General features: G+C 46.6%; 1 protein-coding gene across 1 annotated transcript in view; it reads left to right on the top strand.

The window, feature by feature from the left end:
• SLC6A5 (solute carrier family 6 member 5) overlaps positions 1-16321 on the top strand; it is a 58920-nt gene that overhangs the window by 35222 nt on the left and 7377 nt on the right. The window contains exon 13 of the mRNA XM_069738867.1: positions 10231-10331. Within this exon, the coding sequence (XP_069594968.1) occupies positions 10231-10331 (101 nt within the window). The remainder of the gene's footprint in view (positions 1-10230; positions 10332-16321) is intronic.

Here is a 16321-nt window from a genome sequence, read left to right as displayed (position 1 = left end):
TACAAAACAATCCACACAGAGTTTACAAAATCTCCACACCTGACTAAAGGTGTGGAGGGTAAATCTGCTTCCCAGAGCTTCCAGCTAACAGAAAAAATCCATACTGACAAGCTGGACAAATATAGAATGCACAGAACAATAAGTCCACAACATGTGGACTGAAATGAGCAAAGCCAGAACTTATCTTTGCAGAACTGGTCAGGAAACCAGGAGAATCCAAGCAGAGATGTGAATCCAGCCAGGAAGCATTGACAAGTGGCACAGGCTGAAGAAAGAGCCAGACTTAAATAGCGGACGATAAGTGGAGGCAGCTGATGACAGCTAACTCCAAGGAGCAGCCATACCACTAGAAACTACAAGAGGGAGCCCAAGAGCAGAACTCACAAAAGTGCCACTTAGAACCACCGGAGGGAGCCCAAGAGCGGAATTCACAACAAGGGACATAAGGAAATAACTCTGAGCTCGTTCTACCGCCAATAACTCTTTAAGGTTGGAGGATAGGTTTTGTTCGGAATGTGACCAAACTTCACATATCACCCATTTGTGCTCCCCATCCCCTGGGGCTGGCATCTGTGGTCACCACTCGAGACATCTGGTTTATCCAGGGAACACCTGTCCGCAAGTTTGGCGTGTGTAACCACCAACTTAAGGATTGTATAGAAACATCCGACAAGGAAAAGGTACAATCAAGGTGACCTTCTAACTGACGAGTATTGTACAGTATATCCCACTGCAGGACTCTAGTGTGGTACTGGGCCCAAAGAACTGCCAGGATACAAGATGTGAGTGAGCCTAACAGTGACATTGCCCCTCTTAACGTGACTGATGGATTTTTAACTACCTTGAGTATTTGCTGACGAATTTTGTCTACCTTTGTGTCTGGTAGGCGGCATTCCTGCAATCTGGAGTCTAAGATGAGACCCAGGAATTCTTGTACTGTTAGGGGTTGTAAACATGATTTTTTTAAATTAATAATCCATCCCAAACTTTGTAAGGCTGCAATTACTTTTGCTAGTTGGGCCGAGCAGTGTGATTCTGAGTGTCCTATGATTAATAGGTCATCTAGATATGGAACCACTAGAATGTCTTGTTCATGAAGATGTGCCATGACCTCCACCATTATCTTTGTGAAAACACGAGGGGCAACTGCAATACCGAAGGGGAGGGCCCTGTATTGGAAGTGTTTTACTTTCCCGCCTAGTGAGACTGTCACCCTTAAAAACTGTTGGTGGTCTTCGTGTATAGGGACATGATAATAGACGTCTTTAAGATCTAAGACGACTGTGAAACACTTGCCAAACAATAACTTTATTGCTGTTTTTAAACGTTTAAACGATTGGACCCATAGGAACTTATTCAGGCCTTTAAGATTGATAATAGTATGAAAGGAATCGTCTGGCTTTTTAATTAGGAACAGGGGGGAATAAAACCCCTTACCTCTTTGTGCTTCAGGAACTTCCACCAACACACCCTTTTGTTGAAGTTCCTGGACCTCAGACTCTAATGCCAGTTGTTCTGCAGGTGAAGAACGTACAGGTGTTACCAGAAATCTGAAAATCAAACTTTAGTCCTGATTTAATTATGTTTAGGACCCATGGGTTACTGGAAATATTTAGCCAAGCCGGATAGAAGGCCAAAGCCTGCCTCCCACCCGGTCCGGCAGTCATAGTGGCTTTCTGTTGTCCCGAAAGGAGTTGAACATGTAGTCTCTACCTTTCTTCCTATTTGTGTCATATCTGGACCTTTCTCTATTAGATCTTGTACGGTCAAACCACCTTCTATTAGTACCCCGTCTGTAGGAGGGTCTTCCTAAGTAAGGGAAACGTTTCTTACCATCCTCTGCTTTATCCAATAGTTCGTCTGGAACTGACCCGAACAAATGCGCCCCTCACACTGAATACTGCACAGTTTTGATCTGGCCTGCATGTCACCTGGCCAACATTTTAGGCAAATGGCTCTACGAGCAGCATTAGAAAGGGCCGCTGATCTGGCTGCCAGCTTCACAGAATCTGCAGAAGCATCTGAAAGGTATGCTGCCGCTCCTTGAACCATAGAAAGAGAGGATAAAATCTCATTCCTCGGAGTCTTGTTTTTAAGTTGGCAGGGCCGGCGTCAGCACCCGGCGCACCCGGGCAAATGCCGGGGCCCTGGCGAGACGGGGGGGCCCATTTATCGTAGTACACGACTCACTACATTTCTGCTGTGTGTGACAGTGACTCATCAAATCCGACATCATCCCCCCCCCCCCGCCCGGCACCCGGCGGCGCCTCGGCTGCAGGGGGCACAGAGCTCTGTCTGAGCTGTTTCGCTAGCGCCTGGCGCTGCGCAGCTGCAATAGCAGCAATACTCACCTCCGAAGGCCCTCACCATTGATACACAATACACTTCCGGGCGACGCTGGGTCATCTCGCCTGTTACTTCCGGTCGGCTCCTCATCCTAAGAGCAAGAAGACAGAGAGAGCTCCACGTCGTCCAGCGTCCACCATCCAGGTCCAGGACATGAGGACAGGTCCGGCAGCAGCGGTAGCGCCAAGCAGGGGAAGATGAGCAGCAGCTGTGCTGCAGTGAGGACGGACGGCACCCTCTCCTGCTGTGTTCACAACGAGGGATCCAATGGACGGGTCGGCTAAAGGCCCCTTCACATTAAGCGACGCTGCAGCGATACCGACAACGATCCGGATCGCTGCAGCGTCGCTGTTTGGTCGCTGGAGAGCTGTCACACAGACCGCTCTCCAGCGACCAACGATGCCGGTAACCAGGGTAAACATCGGATAACTAAGCGCAGGGCCGCGCTTAGTAACCCGATGTTTACCCTGGTTACCATGCTAAAAGTAAAAAAAAACAAACACTAGATACTTACCTACAGCCGTCTGTCCTCCAGCGCTGCGCTCTGCTTCTCTGCTCTCCTCCTGTACTGGCTGGGAGCCGGAAAGCACAGCGGTGACGTCACCGCTCTGCTTTCCGGCTCACAGCCAGTACAGGAGGAGTGCAGAGCACAGCGCTGGAGGACAGACAGCGTTAGGTAAGTATCTAGTGTTTGTTTTTTTTTACTTTTAGCATGGTAACCAGGGTAAACATCGGGTTACTAAGCGCGGCCCTGCGCTTAGTTACCCGATGTTTACCCTGGTTACCAGTGAAGACATCGCTGGATCGGTGTCACACACGCCGATCCAGCGATGTCTGCAGGGAGTCCAGCGACGAAATAAAGTTCTGGACTTTATTCAGCGACCAACGATCTCCCAGCAGGGGCCTGATCGTTGGTCGCTGTCACACATAACGATTTCATTAACGATATCGTTGCTACGTCACAAATAGCAACGATATCGTTAACAATATCGTTATGTGTGAAGGTACCTTAAGCAGTGAGTGAGTCAGTGACTTGTCTGTGCTTTGCGGGGGAGGGGGAATATGGGATGCAGCCTGGCTGCTGAGCCTGGGTCTGCTCTGCTGCGTGACTCACTGACCATTTCACTTGCAAAATCTGATCTCAGACAGCCAGTGTCACTATGTCACCCATTTTAGGTGTTGCCTTATATACTACGTCACGGGGCTGTGCTATAACTACGTGCACTGTGCTGTATACTGCGTGGACTGTGTCACTGTGTTATATATTGTGTGGGCTGTGTCGTGTTATATACTGCGGCACGGGCTGTGCGTTATATACTGCGGCACGGGATGTGCGTTATATACTGTGTGGGCTGTGCGTTATATACTGCGGCACGGGCTGTGCGTTATATACTGCGGCACGGGCTGTGCGTTATATACTGCGTCAAGGGCTGTGCGTTATATACTGCGTAGGAGGGGGCCCACTGAGACTCGTTCGCCCGGGGCCCTCAAAAACCTGGAGCCGGCCCTGTAAGTTGGTCTTCTAAACTGTCCCATCACACCATCATAGAACGTGCTGTACATGTGGCTGCAATTCACGGCCTGAGAGCTCCCGCTGACGTTTCCCAAGCCCCTTTAAGGAACACATCAGCTCTCTTGTCCAACAGGTCCTTTAAAGTTCCCAAATCCTCAAAGGGTAGAGAGGATTTCTTAGACGCTTTGGCTATGGCAGCATCGAGTATTGGGGCCTTATCCCATGCTGAGGATGCCACCTCCTCAAAAGGGTATTTCCTTTTAAACGACGGCGGAAGAGAACCTTTCCTCTCAGGTTTCTTCCACTCTCGTAGAATAAGGGAGTTCACCTTGTCAACCACCGGAAAACATCTACGAGATTTCCGGTCTAGCCCTTTAAACATGACATCCTGCATAGATTTCTCTGGCGGGGTCTCTTCAATCCCCATGGTATTATTTACCGCCTTAACCAGCCGGTCTATCCGGTTGAAAAACCATGAATGACCGGACTCAGTCTCTGAAGAAGATGATGAAGAATGAGGAGACTCTGATCTTAGCTCCCCTGAGTCACTGTCCTCAAATGAAACTGGGGATCTGGGTTCTCTTCCCCCAATATCTCTATCCTGAGAAAGGGATTTGACCGAACCTCTGACCTCCTGCCTGACCATCTGTCTCAGGCTGGTAGCAAAGTCTGGCGTCTCTTCCGCTATTAAATGCTGAATACAAGGTCCGCATAGTTTTTTTTATGTGGTTGTCCGGTAAAGGGACTCCACATTCAGCACATTCTCTATGCTTCGTTTTAGTGGACCGTTTCTTTCCCTGATTAAAAAGGAGAGAGGGAACATAAGGGGAGACGCACATCACCAAGTGAACTTTCTCGGAGATCACTTATCCCTAGAAAGTAATTGAGTGGTACCTAGACTGCGGGGGATCCTTCACAGCCGGTGCATCATCTTTACGGCTTGAGGATCTACCAGGCTTAAGATTCTGGCTGGTCCTTTCCCTTCCTGGGTGACTACTGCCACTGGAACTTCACTGAATAGCCGATACTTGGGGCTCCTCCAAGGAACGAGACTGCTGTTCTGGAGATTGCTGAATTGCACCATGCTCCTGAGACTCCGTTTTCCAATAAGGATAAGGAACCCATATAAGCCCCAAAGGGATCTCTTAAAAAGTCTGGTCCCCCTCAGGTACCTTCCCTGGGTGGAGTCAGCAGGCCAATCCAAGTGAACTGCCTGGTACAAAGCATAGGGGAGGCCCTTCCCCCACAAGCACGCCCCCTTATCGGAACTATCCCCACCAGCTGTGCCGCGCGTCGCCCCTAATGGCTTCACCTGACCCAGGAACTGCCAAGCGTCCGCATTCCCACGTTGTTTACTGCAGGGCGCCGCCATATTCACCGCCGCAGCCCCACTGCGCATGCGCCGCGCATCATCATTCCTCGCCAGCCACAATCTACAGGGCATTATCATATTCACCGCCTCGGCCCCACTGCACATGCACCGCGCGTCATCACTCTTCGCCGACACTTTCTACAGGGCGCCGCCATAATCACCGCCGTGACCCAACTGCGCATGCACCGCCGACAATCACCAGGCCCGCCCGTTCCATGCGTCACCCCCGCTGTGACTGGAACGCCAACCGTGCCGCCACACGCGCGATACACCCCCGGGTCCGACTAGAAGAGGACGCCAGCTCCGCCGCAGGGCTCTGGAAGACAGGGCCTCCCATAAAATACAGACCTGTTCCTGCGGCGATGGGACACCTCAAAGTCAGTACTCCCCCTGAAGGCTGCTTTTCCCTGCTGTTGCCTACTCCCACAGCCCTCTGTGGTGTGGCACCTCCAAGACTTCGAACAATACCGAGGAAGGGGAGCTCCCGCCTCCTGAACCGGTTTGCCGGGCCCGGGCACAGTCTTCCATCCTCACCTTTCTTCCAAAGGTATGTATGCAGGGTCCCCTGTCAGGGACAGGAAACCAACTGATGCGGGAGAGAGGTGCCGACCTTTTATCTCTGTAGGTTTCCTGTCCCTGAAGGGCGGATCCCCTCTCTCGTTAGTGCTGTCATGGCGACTGAATAAATAACTAGTTATATTCTTGTACATAGGAGGCAGTATTATAGTAGAAGAAAAATATATTTGTCAGCTCACCCTTCCTAGAGAGGATTGATTGTGCAAGGGAAATTCAGAAGACAATTCAAATCCAGCATCTAAAAACTCCTATAAAATTCCATGCTTGTTTCATTTTTAGTTATATTTTTCTATATAGGTGGCAATATTATAGTAGTCAGGGCTTCTTCCAGGAATTTCAGGTCTCCATACTGGCAACATTTTTGGCCCCCCCTTGAGACTCCTTTCAGACTCCACCCCAGTCCCTCCTCCACCCCTCAAACCTTCCACCCTACTGTCCACTGTTGGAAAAAATCTGACCATTGGAAACCACACCAATTCGAAGAATGGGAAACTTTTATTCCTGACAGGACACTTTTGGTCATGATTAAGAGCTAGTGTACAGGAAACAAATACCGGCGCCACACCATGACCAGACCACATATTATCACCACATAATAACCGAATAATACCACATATAGGTGACAAATACTGCCACACCGTGACCACACCACATATTACCACCACATACAAGGAACAAATACCGCAACACCATGACCAGACCACATATTACCACCACATAGGTAGTGCATAATAACATGTACAAGAACAAATACTGCCACACAGAGACCAGACAACATATCACCACATAGTGACCGAATAATACCACATACAGGGGACAAATACTGTAGGCTGCAAACTGCTGGACACGGAGCTGAGCAGTAGCGATAATACATGAAAATGCCGGAAGGTGAATATCAGGGGACTTGTGGAGTGGTGGCAGGAGAACTTTAATGGGGTCAACTGTTGTGAATTCTGTGGCTGAATTCACTCCTGTGGTCACAAGTGGTACTGCAGCTTCTGAGCTTCCTCCCTCAGGTGTTCTGGTGAGCTCGTTGGCTGCTTTGTTATTTAACTCCACCTGATTCTGTCTTCCTTGCTCCTTGTCAATGTTCCAGTGTTGGATCTGAGCTTCTGGATCTTTCCTGTGGCCTGCTGCTCTGCTTAGATAAGTGCTTTTTGCTTTTGTTGCTACTTTTTCTGTCCAGCTTGTCATTTCGTTTTGCTGGAAGCTCTGAGACGCAAAGGGTGTACCGCCGTGCCGTTAGTTCGGCACGGTGGGTCTTTTTGCCCCCTTTGCGTGGTTTTTTGCTTTAGGGTTTTTTGTAGACTGCAAAGTTCTCTTTGCTATCCTCGCTCTATCTAGAATATCGGGCCTCACTTTGCTGAATCTATTTCATCCCTACGTTTGTCTTTTCATCTTGCTAACAGTCATTATATGTGGGGGGCTGCCTTTTCCTTTGGGGTATTTCTCTGAGGCAAGTCAGGCTTGTTTTTCTATCTTCAGGCTAGTCAGCTCCTCAGGCTGTGCCGAGTTGCATAGGTAGTGTCAGGCGCAATCCACAGCTGCCTTTAGTTGTGTTTAGGTTAGGTTCAGGTATTGCGGTCTACAGAGATTCCACGTCTCAGAGCTCGTTCTATTGTTTTTGGGTTATTGTCAGATCACTGTATGTGCTCTGATTGCTGGCACACTGTGTCACTGGATTGCCTTCATAACAGTCAACTATACGTTCTGCAACTATGTTCTTAAGTCCAGGTTGCAAAGATGTTCTCGTTGGCCAACTTTTTTGGCTCCAGTGATGAGTCCTATCCTGGTTGTCCCATTTACACAAAAAAGCATGGGTTCTTTGTGTATTCTTCTTGCTGCCCGTGAGACATGGAGTCACGGTGACTCTGTCGAACAGTCACAAGATATGGAGCCGCGGGGACTGTGTCAAACAGCTTCAAGACATGGAGCTGCGGGGACCTTGTCGAACAGCCTCAAGACATGGAGCTGCAGGGACTGTGTCAAACAGCCGCAAGACATGGAGCCACGTGGACTCTGTTGAACAGCCGCTAGACATGCAGCCGCAGGGACTTGAACATATTTTTTGAGCACGCCGAAGTCACTTGGTTAGCACCCGAGCATGTTCAGATAACACCTTATCCGAGCATGCTCACTCATCACTACTATTGAGCCATTTGTTCAGCACTTTGCTCCTATTTTTTGTACCGTTCATGTTATTATCGGTAGGGTTTTGAGTTGCTCTGTTAATCTCTACATTATTATTCCGTGTACAGAGAAGCATTTAGGAGGTGGCGCTCGTCTTGGGGCCATATCTTGGATTTGTTATACACACGCAATTCTTTTTATGGCCGGATACCAGGATGATGATGCTGGCGCCCATCTGGGAGTCTCTTCATAAATAGCTGGAAACAGTTTGCATCTTGAATTGCTGCTATTTTAATTTTACGATCTTCACTTGTGTTAAAGACGGCGCCATTTTCAGTTTACTGCTCCCAGGAGGAACATTAAAGCCATCATAACACATATGTGTTACTGAGCGAGTGAAGGATCAGACGCCAGGAGACTCTGCAACAAGCTGATTTACACAAATTAAACCTGAATTACATGAAGACATTAACAATAAGACAAGTTTTTAGTTGATTTTAAAAAGTTTTACTTGAAGAATTAGTGACGTACGGAGGTAGCTGGTGTCGCCCTTCTGTGCTGCCACCTAGTGGTGATTTATGGAAAGAGTCGAGTCCTTGTGCGTTAATAATCAGGATAGACAGCAGCGGTGACACGGACATGACACAATCGATTGGGTCAAAAGAAGCGCGCATATTTTGCACAAACAAACTACCGAAATTGAATTGGGTCAATTGTAATCAAGTGGAACACCAATGATGAGCAAGATGCAAAAATTGCACTTTCTATGCTAAAACTGCATTCAGTCAAACACGTGTTTTTGTTACTTTGTCATCACTGCCTTTACTACTACGTTGTCTGGCGCTGCCCAAAGGCTGTGTTGCCCCAAGTGTACAAATTTTCTTTTCTTTTTTGCAGGTGTCTACACCAAAATCCTGAGCATGCTCAGATAACACCTTTTCTGAGCACGCTCATTCATTACTACTCACAGTTCAAAGCACCATGGGCATAGGTTTTCATGAAATGGTATCCACTTTGCTTGAACTGATAAAATCATAGTATTATTGCACAAAAGCGCACCACAAAAAAAAACAAAAAACTGTGTTTATGCCATGTTGGGTTCCAGAATTTCAGGTTACGCCTCTGGAAGTGCCACTATAGCTGAGTAAATCATAAGGATGATGCATCAGACCAGACCATAACTGATAAAACATCCCTAGTCCTGGAGAACCCCTTTAAGCCCCTGTGTAAATGCTGTCTGACCACCATTTCAGCTCCCATACAGGTTGCCACTCTGCTTTCCTACAGTCCAGAATGGCAAATTTTCCTAACAGCTTCTGACTCTCCCCTGACAGATAATGTTGGGGAATAGAAGGATCCTGCAGCTGAAATTTAACCCCCTGATCCTTTCGTCTCCGGGGGAGATTTGCTGATACCAGTGCAGTCTGACTGCGGCTCTTTCCTCTCTGCCCATTGGAAACACAAACACCCATCCTAGCAATAATCACATATATGAGAAAGTTGGGAGAAATAGCTGTCGGCCTAACAACTACTTCATGTAAGACATCATGGAGATTTGGGGGGGAATTGACAGAATTGGGGGCAACATACACTCACAATCACTAGGTGAAATATGGACATTCATGTGGATATATACAATTAACCTGTGACAAAGCTGAACAGTGCGAAACACATGACAAGAAGTGTTAAAATCAAGAAAATCTGATAATCCAGAGCAGACCTGGAAATTTCCAGAAAAGAAAACCAAAAGACTGAGCTGAAATAATTAATTAGGAAAATGCCATGATAATGACCTCCATTATAGTAGTAGATTTTGGTCACCGACACCCAACACATAAACACCGACTCATGTAATCCCATGACCGTACATTAATCCAGAATATCTGGACATAATTCCTATTAATTCTAGTCCTAATCAATGTTACTGTAGATCATTACTGCCATATCATTGAGACTGAGAAATGTTATAATGTACAGTGAGACAATGGGGACATATTATGGCAGAATTGCATTCTCTATAATGACCACTAGATGGCGATGTTACATTCTCCCAGTTTTCCTGATGGTAATGAATCCAGTATGCACAAAAAAAGTGACTTTTCCCGTCAATCTCCCATCTCGGCACATGAAGACTTTCTGCTCCCACTTCGGTCTGAATAATATTAATAGTAATAACATAACGCTGTGGCTGGGGCAGGCGCTCCCGCAGGGGCTCGTACTGCTGCAGACTTTGCTACATACATTGGATATTTTGGGTCTAACATGAACCTTTGCCTTTTGCTTGTGCCCGCAGGTCTGCAGAGATTCTGTGAAGATATAGAGATGATGATTGGATTCCAGCCCAATCGCTTCTGGAAGATTTGCTGGGCCTTCGTCACACCGACTATTCTAACTGTAAGGAGAGTTAATAGAACTTTTTACATTGGGGTATAATATAGCGCTTAGGTGCCGGACATAGGGACCACAACTCCGGGGAGGAGGGTGAGAATAGACCATGAGTGCCGGACAAAAGGACCGCGACTCTGGGGAGGAGGGAGAGAATAGACCGTGAGTGCAGGACACAGGGACCACGACTCCGGGGAGGAGGGAGAGAATAGTCTATGAGTGCAGGACATAGGGACCACGACTCCGGGGAGGAGGGAGAGAATAGTCCATGAGTGCAGGACATAGTGACCGTAACTCTGGGGATGAGGGAGAGAATAGTCCATGAGTGCAGGACATAGTGACTGTAACTCTGGGGATGAGGGAAAGAATAGTCCATGAGGGCCGGACATAGGGACCACGACTCCAGGGAGGAGGGAGAGAATAGTCTATGAGTGCAGGACATAGGGACCACGACTCCGGGGAGGAGGGAGAGAATAGTCTATGAGTGCAGGACATAGGGACCACGACTCCGGGGAGGAGGGAGAGAATAGTCCATGAGTGCAGGACATAGGGACCACAACTCCGGGGAGGAGGGAGAGAATAGTCCATGAGTGCAGGACATAGGGACCACAACTCTGGGCAGGAGGGAGAGAATAGTCCATGAGTGCAGGACATAGTGACCACAACTCTGGGCAGGAGGGAGAGAATAGTCCATGAGTGCAGGACATAGGGACCACAACTCTGGGCAGGAGGGAGAGAATAGTCTATGAGTGCAGGACATAGTGACCGTAACTCTGGGGATGAGGGAGAGAATAGTCCATGAGTGCAGGACATAGTGACTGTAACTCTGGGGATGAGGGAGAGAATAGTCCATGAGGGCCGGACATAGGGACCACGACTCCAGGGAGGAGGGAGAGAATAGTCTATGAGTGCAGGACATAGGGACCACGACTCCGGCGGGGAGGAGGGAGAAAATAGTCCATGAGTGCAGGACATAGGGACCACAACTCCGGGGAGGAGGGAGAGAATAGTCCATGAGTGCAGGACATAGGGACCACAACTCTGGACAGGAGGGAGAGAATAGTCCATGAGTTCAGGACATAGTGACCGTAACTCTGGGGATGAGGGAGAGAATAGTCCATGAGTACAGGACATAGGGACCACGACTCAGGGGAGGAGGGAGAGAATAGTCCATGAGTGCAAGACATAGGGACCACAACTCCGGGGAGGAGGGAGAGAATAGTCCATGAGTGCAGGACATAGGGACCACAACTCTGGGCAGGAGGGAGAGAATAGTCCATGAGTGCAGGACATAGTGACCGTAACTCTGGGGATGAGGGAGAGAATAGTCCATAAGTGCAGGACATAGGGACCACGACTCCGGGGAGGAGGGAGAGAATAGTCCATGAGTGCAGGACATAGGGACCGCGACTCCGGGGACGAGGGAGAGAATAGTCCATGAGTGCAGGACATAGGGACCACAACTCTGGGCAGGAGGGAGAGAATAGTCCATGAGTGCAGGACATAGTGACCGTAACTCTGGGGATGAGGGAGAGAATAGTCCATGAGTGCAGGACATAGGGACCACAACTCCGGGGAGGAGGGAGAGAATAGTCCATGAGTGCAGGACATAGGGACCACGACTCTGGGGAGGAGGGAGAGAATAGACCGTGAGTGCCGGACATAGGGACCGCAAGGAAGGAAAGGTATGGCTAATTAGGGTGCTCAGATCAAGACAGACACTTGTTATAGGTTGAAAAGAAACTTCTTTACATGGTCATTCTACTCACAAAGCTTTTTGGCAATGTATGCGCCTTCATCAGGTGTGGGCGACTTCGGGGAGGAGAGAGAGAATAGTCCGTGAGTGCCGGACATAGGGACTGTAACTACGGTAGGCTAGAGAGAATAGTCCACGAGAGGTGGACATAGGGACTGTGACTCATCATACACATACAGCACATATATACACACGCACATCATACACATGGAGCACACATATGCATCATACACATGCAGCACATATATATATACACATACAGCACACATACTCATAATAATATAATAATAATAATAATAATAATCTTTATTTTTATATAGCGCTAACATATTCCGCAGCGCTTTACAGTTTGCACACATTATCATCGCTGTCCCCGATGGAGCTCACAATCTAAATTCCCTATCAGTATGTCTTTGGAATATGGGAGGAAACCGGAGTGCCCGGAGGAAACCCACGCAAACACGGAGAGAACATACAAACTCTTTGCTCTTTACTCATCATACACATGCAGCACACATATCCATCATTCACATGCATCACACATACAAATAGATCACACAGACATAATACGCATACAGCACACATACACATAACAGCATACAACATACATGTATACAAATACACATACAGCACTTATATATGTATTAGTGATGAGCGAGTGTACTCGTTGCTCGGGTGATCTCCGAGTATTTGTTACTTGTTTGGAGATTTAGTTTTCATCGCCGCAGCTGAACGATTTACAGCTACTAGTCAGCATGAGTACATGTGGGGGTTGCCTGGTTGCTAGGGAATCCCCACATGTATTCAGCCTGTCTAGTAGCTGTTAATCATTCAGCTGCGGCGATGAAAACTAAATCTCCGAACAAGTAACAAATACTCGGAGGACACCCGAGCTTGCTCTGGAAAACCCGAGCAACGAGTATATTCGCTCAATATATATATATATATATATATATATATATATATATATATATATATATATATATATATATATATATATATATATATATATATATATATATATATATATACACACATATATATATATATATATATATATATATACACACACATATATATATACACACACATATATATATACACACACATATATATATATATATACACATACATACACATTTACACATCATAAACATACACATCATACATATACAGCACACATTCACATCATACACATGCAGCACATACAGTATATATACATAAACATGTCATATACATACAGCACACATACACATCTTACATATACAACACGCATACATATCATACACATCAACACATATATATACCCAACACTGCCTCAGATATCCCCCTCCCCTGTTCATACCTGTGGGGTTGAACACTTGCCACCCCACATGGGCGCAAGATAGGGCATCCGCATAGCCCTGCAACATCCCCGCCCGAAACAACATTTTCAGCCTCTCCTGCCAATACCTTTAGGGGAAATCTATCATGATTACACTCTGTCCCTAATTTGGTGACCCCTATGGCAGGTATCTCAACATCTTCCAGTTCTTCGCCTGGCACAATCTGCTGCAAGATCATCTCCCACATTCTCTGCTGCTTCCATTGCAACTGCAGCGCCTCTTGCTGCTGCCCCTGGAACTGCAGCGCCTCTTGCTGCTGGAACTGCAGCTCCTGCTGCTGAATGATGACCACCTGTTTCAAAAGCTCCCCCATATTTCCAGCAGACTTGCACAATGCTATGCAGCACACTTTGCGGTATGCCTCAGTTCACACTGGCCCACATTCTCCGGTCATATGTAGTGCACCGCTACGCAGTGAAGAGGCAGTGACCCACAAAATTCAAACACAAAGGTCTCGTTAATGTGTTATCCTCACAGTATTAAAGCTCAAATTCATACAAGTGCATCTCATTAGTGTTCAGTTCACACCAGTCCATAGCACTACATAGTATACAACTTTAAATCACAGTCCCTAAACACGCTGTATTTCCCTGTGTCCAATTTCCGTGGGCGACCACGCGCCGTATCAAAGTCTCTTACAGCTTTTACTCACAACTTTACTCCATTGGTTTGCGGCCACTAAACGTGCTGGACATCCTCTGACCAGTTCCCATGGGTGACTGCAGCGCTGTGTTAGCTGTGGATGCCAGGCGTCTCAGCTCCCCTGGCTGTTTGGCTCCGCTCTGTCCTGTGTCACCGCACACCGACAAAGCTCTGCAGAGCCTCTTGCTCTCCTCCAAACACCAGCCAGACACTGACTCTGACCCTAACACAGGCTCGACCTGACACACCCCCACCCTATACTACAGGACTTGTAACATAGAAACCTGTGGCCTTTAGCCACATGGAAAGCCTGGGTCGGGAATGAAATGGACTGCAACACCAACATACTGCAGTCAGTGTCAAAACACAATATCCCAGAGCAGGTTTTCCCTACATCTGCCTTGGACACTAACATGTCCGAGACCAACACCTACTTTTATTATTTCTATTGTGCGTTGCAGCCACCGCTACGCCCGTGACTGCCATGCACTCCTATGGCCTTCATACGCCTCCATGCACAACCTGGGGAGAACACACAGCGACCCCTACCTGTGACACCGGTCACTGCCTCACAATATACACATGTATCACACATACACATCATTCACATACAGCACATATATACACATCATACACATACAGCACATATTTATACACATACAACACATGCACATCATACACATAAAGCACCCATACATATTATACACATACATCACACATACACATTATACAGATACAGCACACATACATATCCTACACATTTAGCACATATATACACATACATCACACATACACATTATACAGATACAGCACACATACACATCCTACACATTTAGCACATATATACACATACATCACACACATCATACACATTTATATACACATACACATCATACACATACAGCACACATTATATACATGTAGCACACATATATATACACATACACATCATACACATAAAGCACCCATACATATTATACACATACATCACACATACACATTATACAGATACAGCACACATACATATCCTACACATTTAGCACATATATACACATACATCACACATACACATTATACAGATACAGCACACATACACATCCTACACATTTAGCACATATATACACATACATCACACACATCATACACATTTATATACACATACACATCATACACATACAGCACACATTATATACATATAGCACACATATATATACACATACACATCATACACATACTGCACACATACACACACATCACACATACACATTATACTGATACAGCACACACATCATACACTTTTAGCACATATATATATACACATACACATACAGCGCACATACACATCATATACATATAGCACACATACAACACACTTTTTGTGCACATGCAGCACCCACATGTACGGCATCTCCACAGCCCACATACAGCACATATACGTATTATACACATACATCACACATACACATTATACACATGCAGCACACATACACATTGTACACATACAGCACACATACACATTATACATATACAGCCCACATACACATCATATACATATAGCACACATACAACACACTTTTTGTGTGCATGCAGCACCCACATGTACGGCATCTCTACAGCCCACACAGACACAGATATTGTATCTGGAGGAAAATAAAATTGCAACAACTATTGACTGACAAGTCCTCCATTGTATACAGCACAATAAGTACTGTCCCTGCACAACAGACGAGGATACAGCGCTAATATGTTATTTGCTCTCCAGCCAAAATCCATAAAAATAAAAAGTCCAGATTCTAAATACCGAAGACTGAAGCAGCTGCACCGAAGAACCTCTAGATATTGATTTTCACACAATAGCAAAATGCTAATGACTGTATAATGAAGACCTATAGGGTGACTTATGCCGTGCAATGTCTGACAGGGGCGGGAGGAGGTGGTTCGGTATGGAATAAGCCTGTCCTGCGACTTCTTAAATCCTACATATGGGGTCTGCCTGTGCTGCAAGTACAATATGTCATTGCTGCTCTGACCACAAGATGGCGCCAAAATGCTTTGTCACTCCTTTTACATCCATGAAGGTGGATTTACAGGCGGGAGACCCCTTGTTATGTCATATGCTGGATTTTTATTGCTGGTGAATAGCATAATGGTCCAAATTTAAGAGCAAATACAATCTTATTGTACCCCCTCCATCACCAGTAATTTCACCAACCACA

This window comes from Ranitomeya imitator, chromosome 9 (genome assembly GCF_032444005.1).
Source record: "Ranitomeya imitator isolate aRanImi1 chromosome 9, aRanImi1.pri, whole genome shotgun sequence".
In the NCBI taxonomy this organism is placed as follows: domain Eukaryota; kingdom Metazoa; phylum Chordata; class Amphibia; order Anura; family Dendrobatidae; genus Ranitomeya; species Ranitomeya imitator.
The sequence above is the reverse complement of the archived record's forward strand: the minus strand, read 5'-3'. Positions and strand labels throughout refer to the sequence as shown.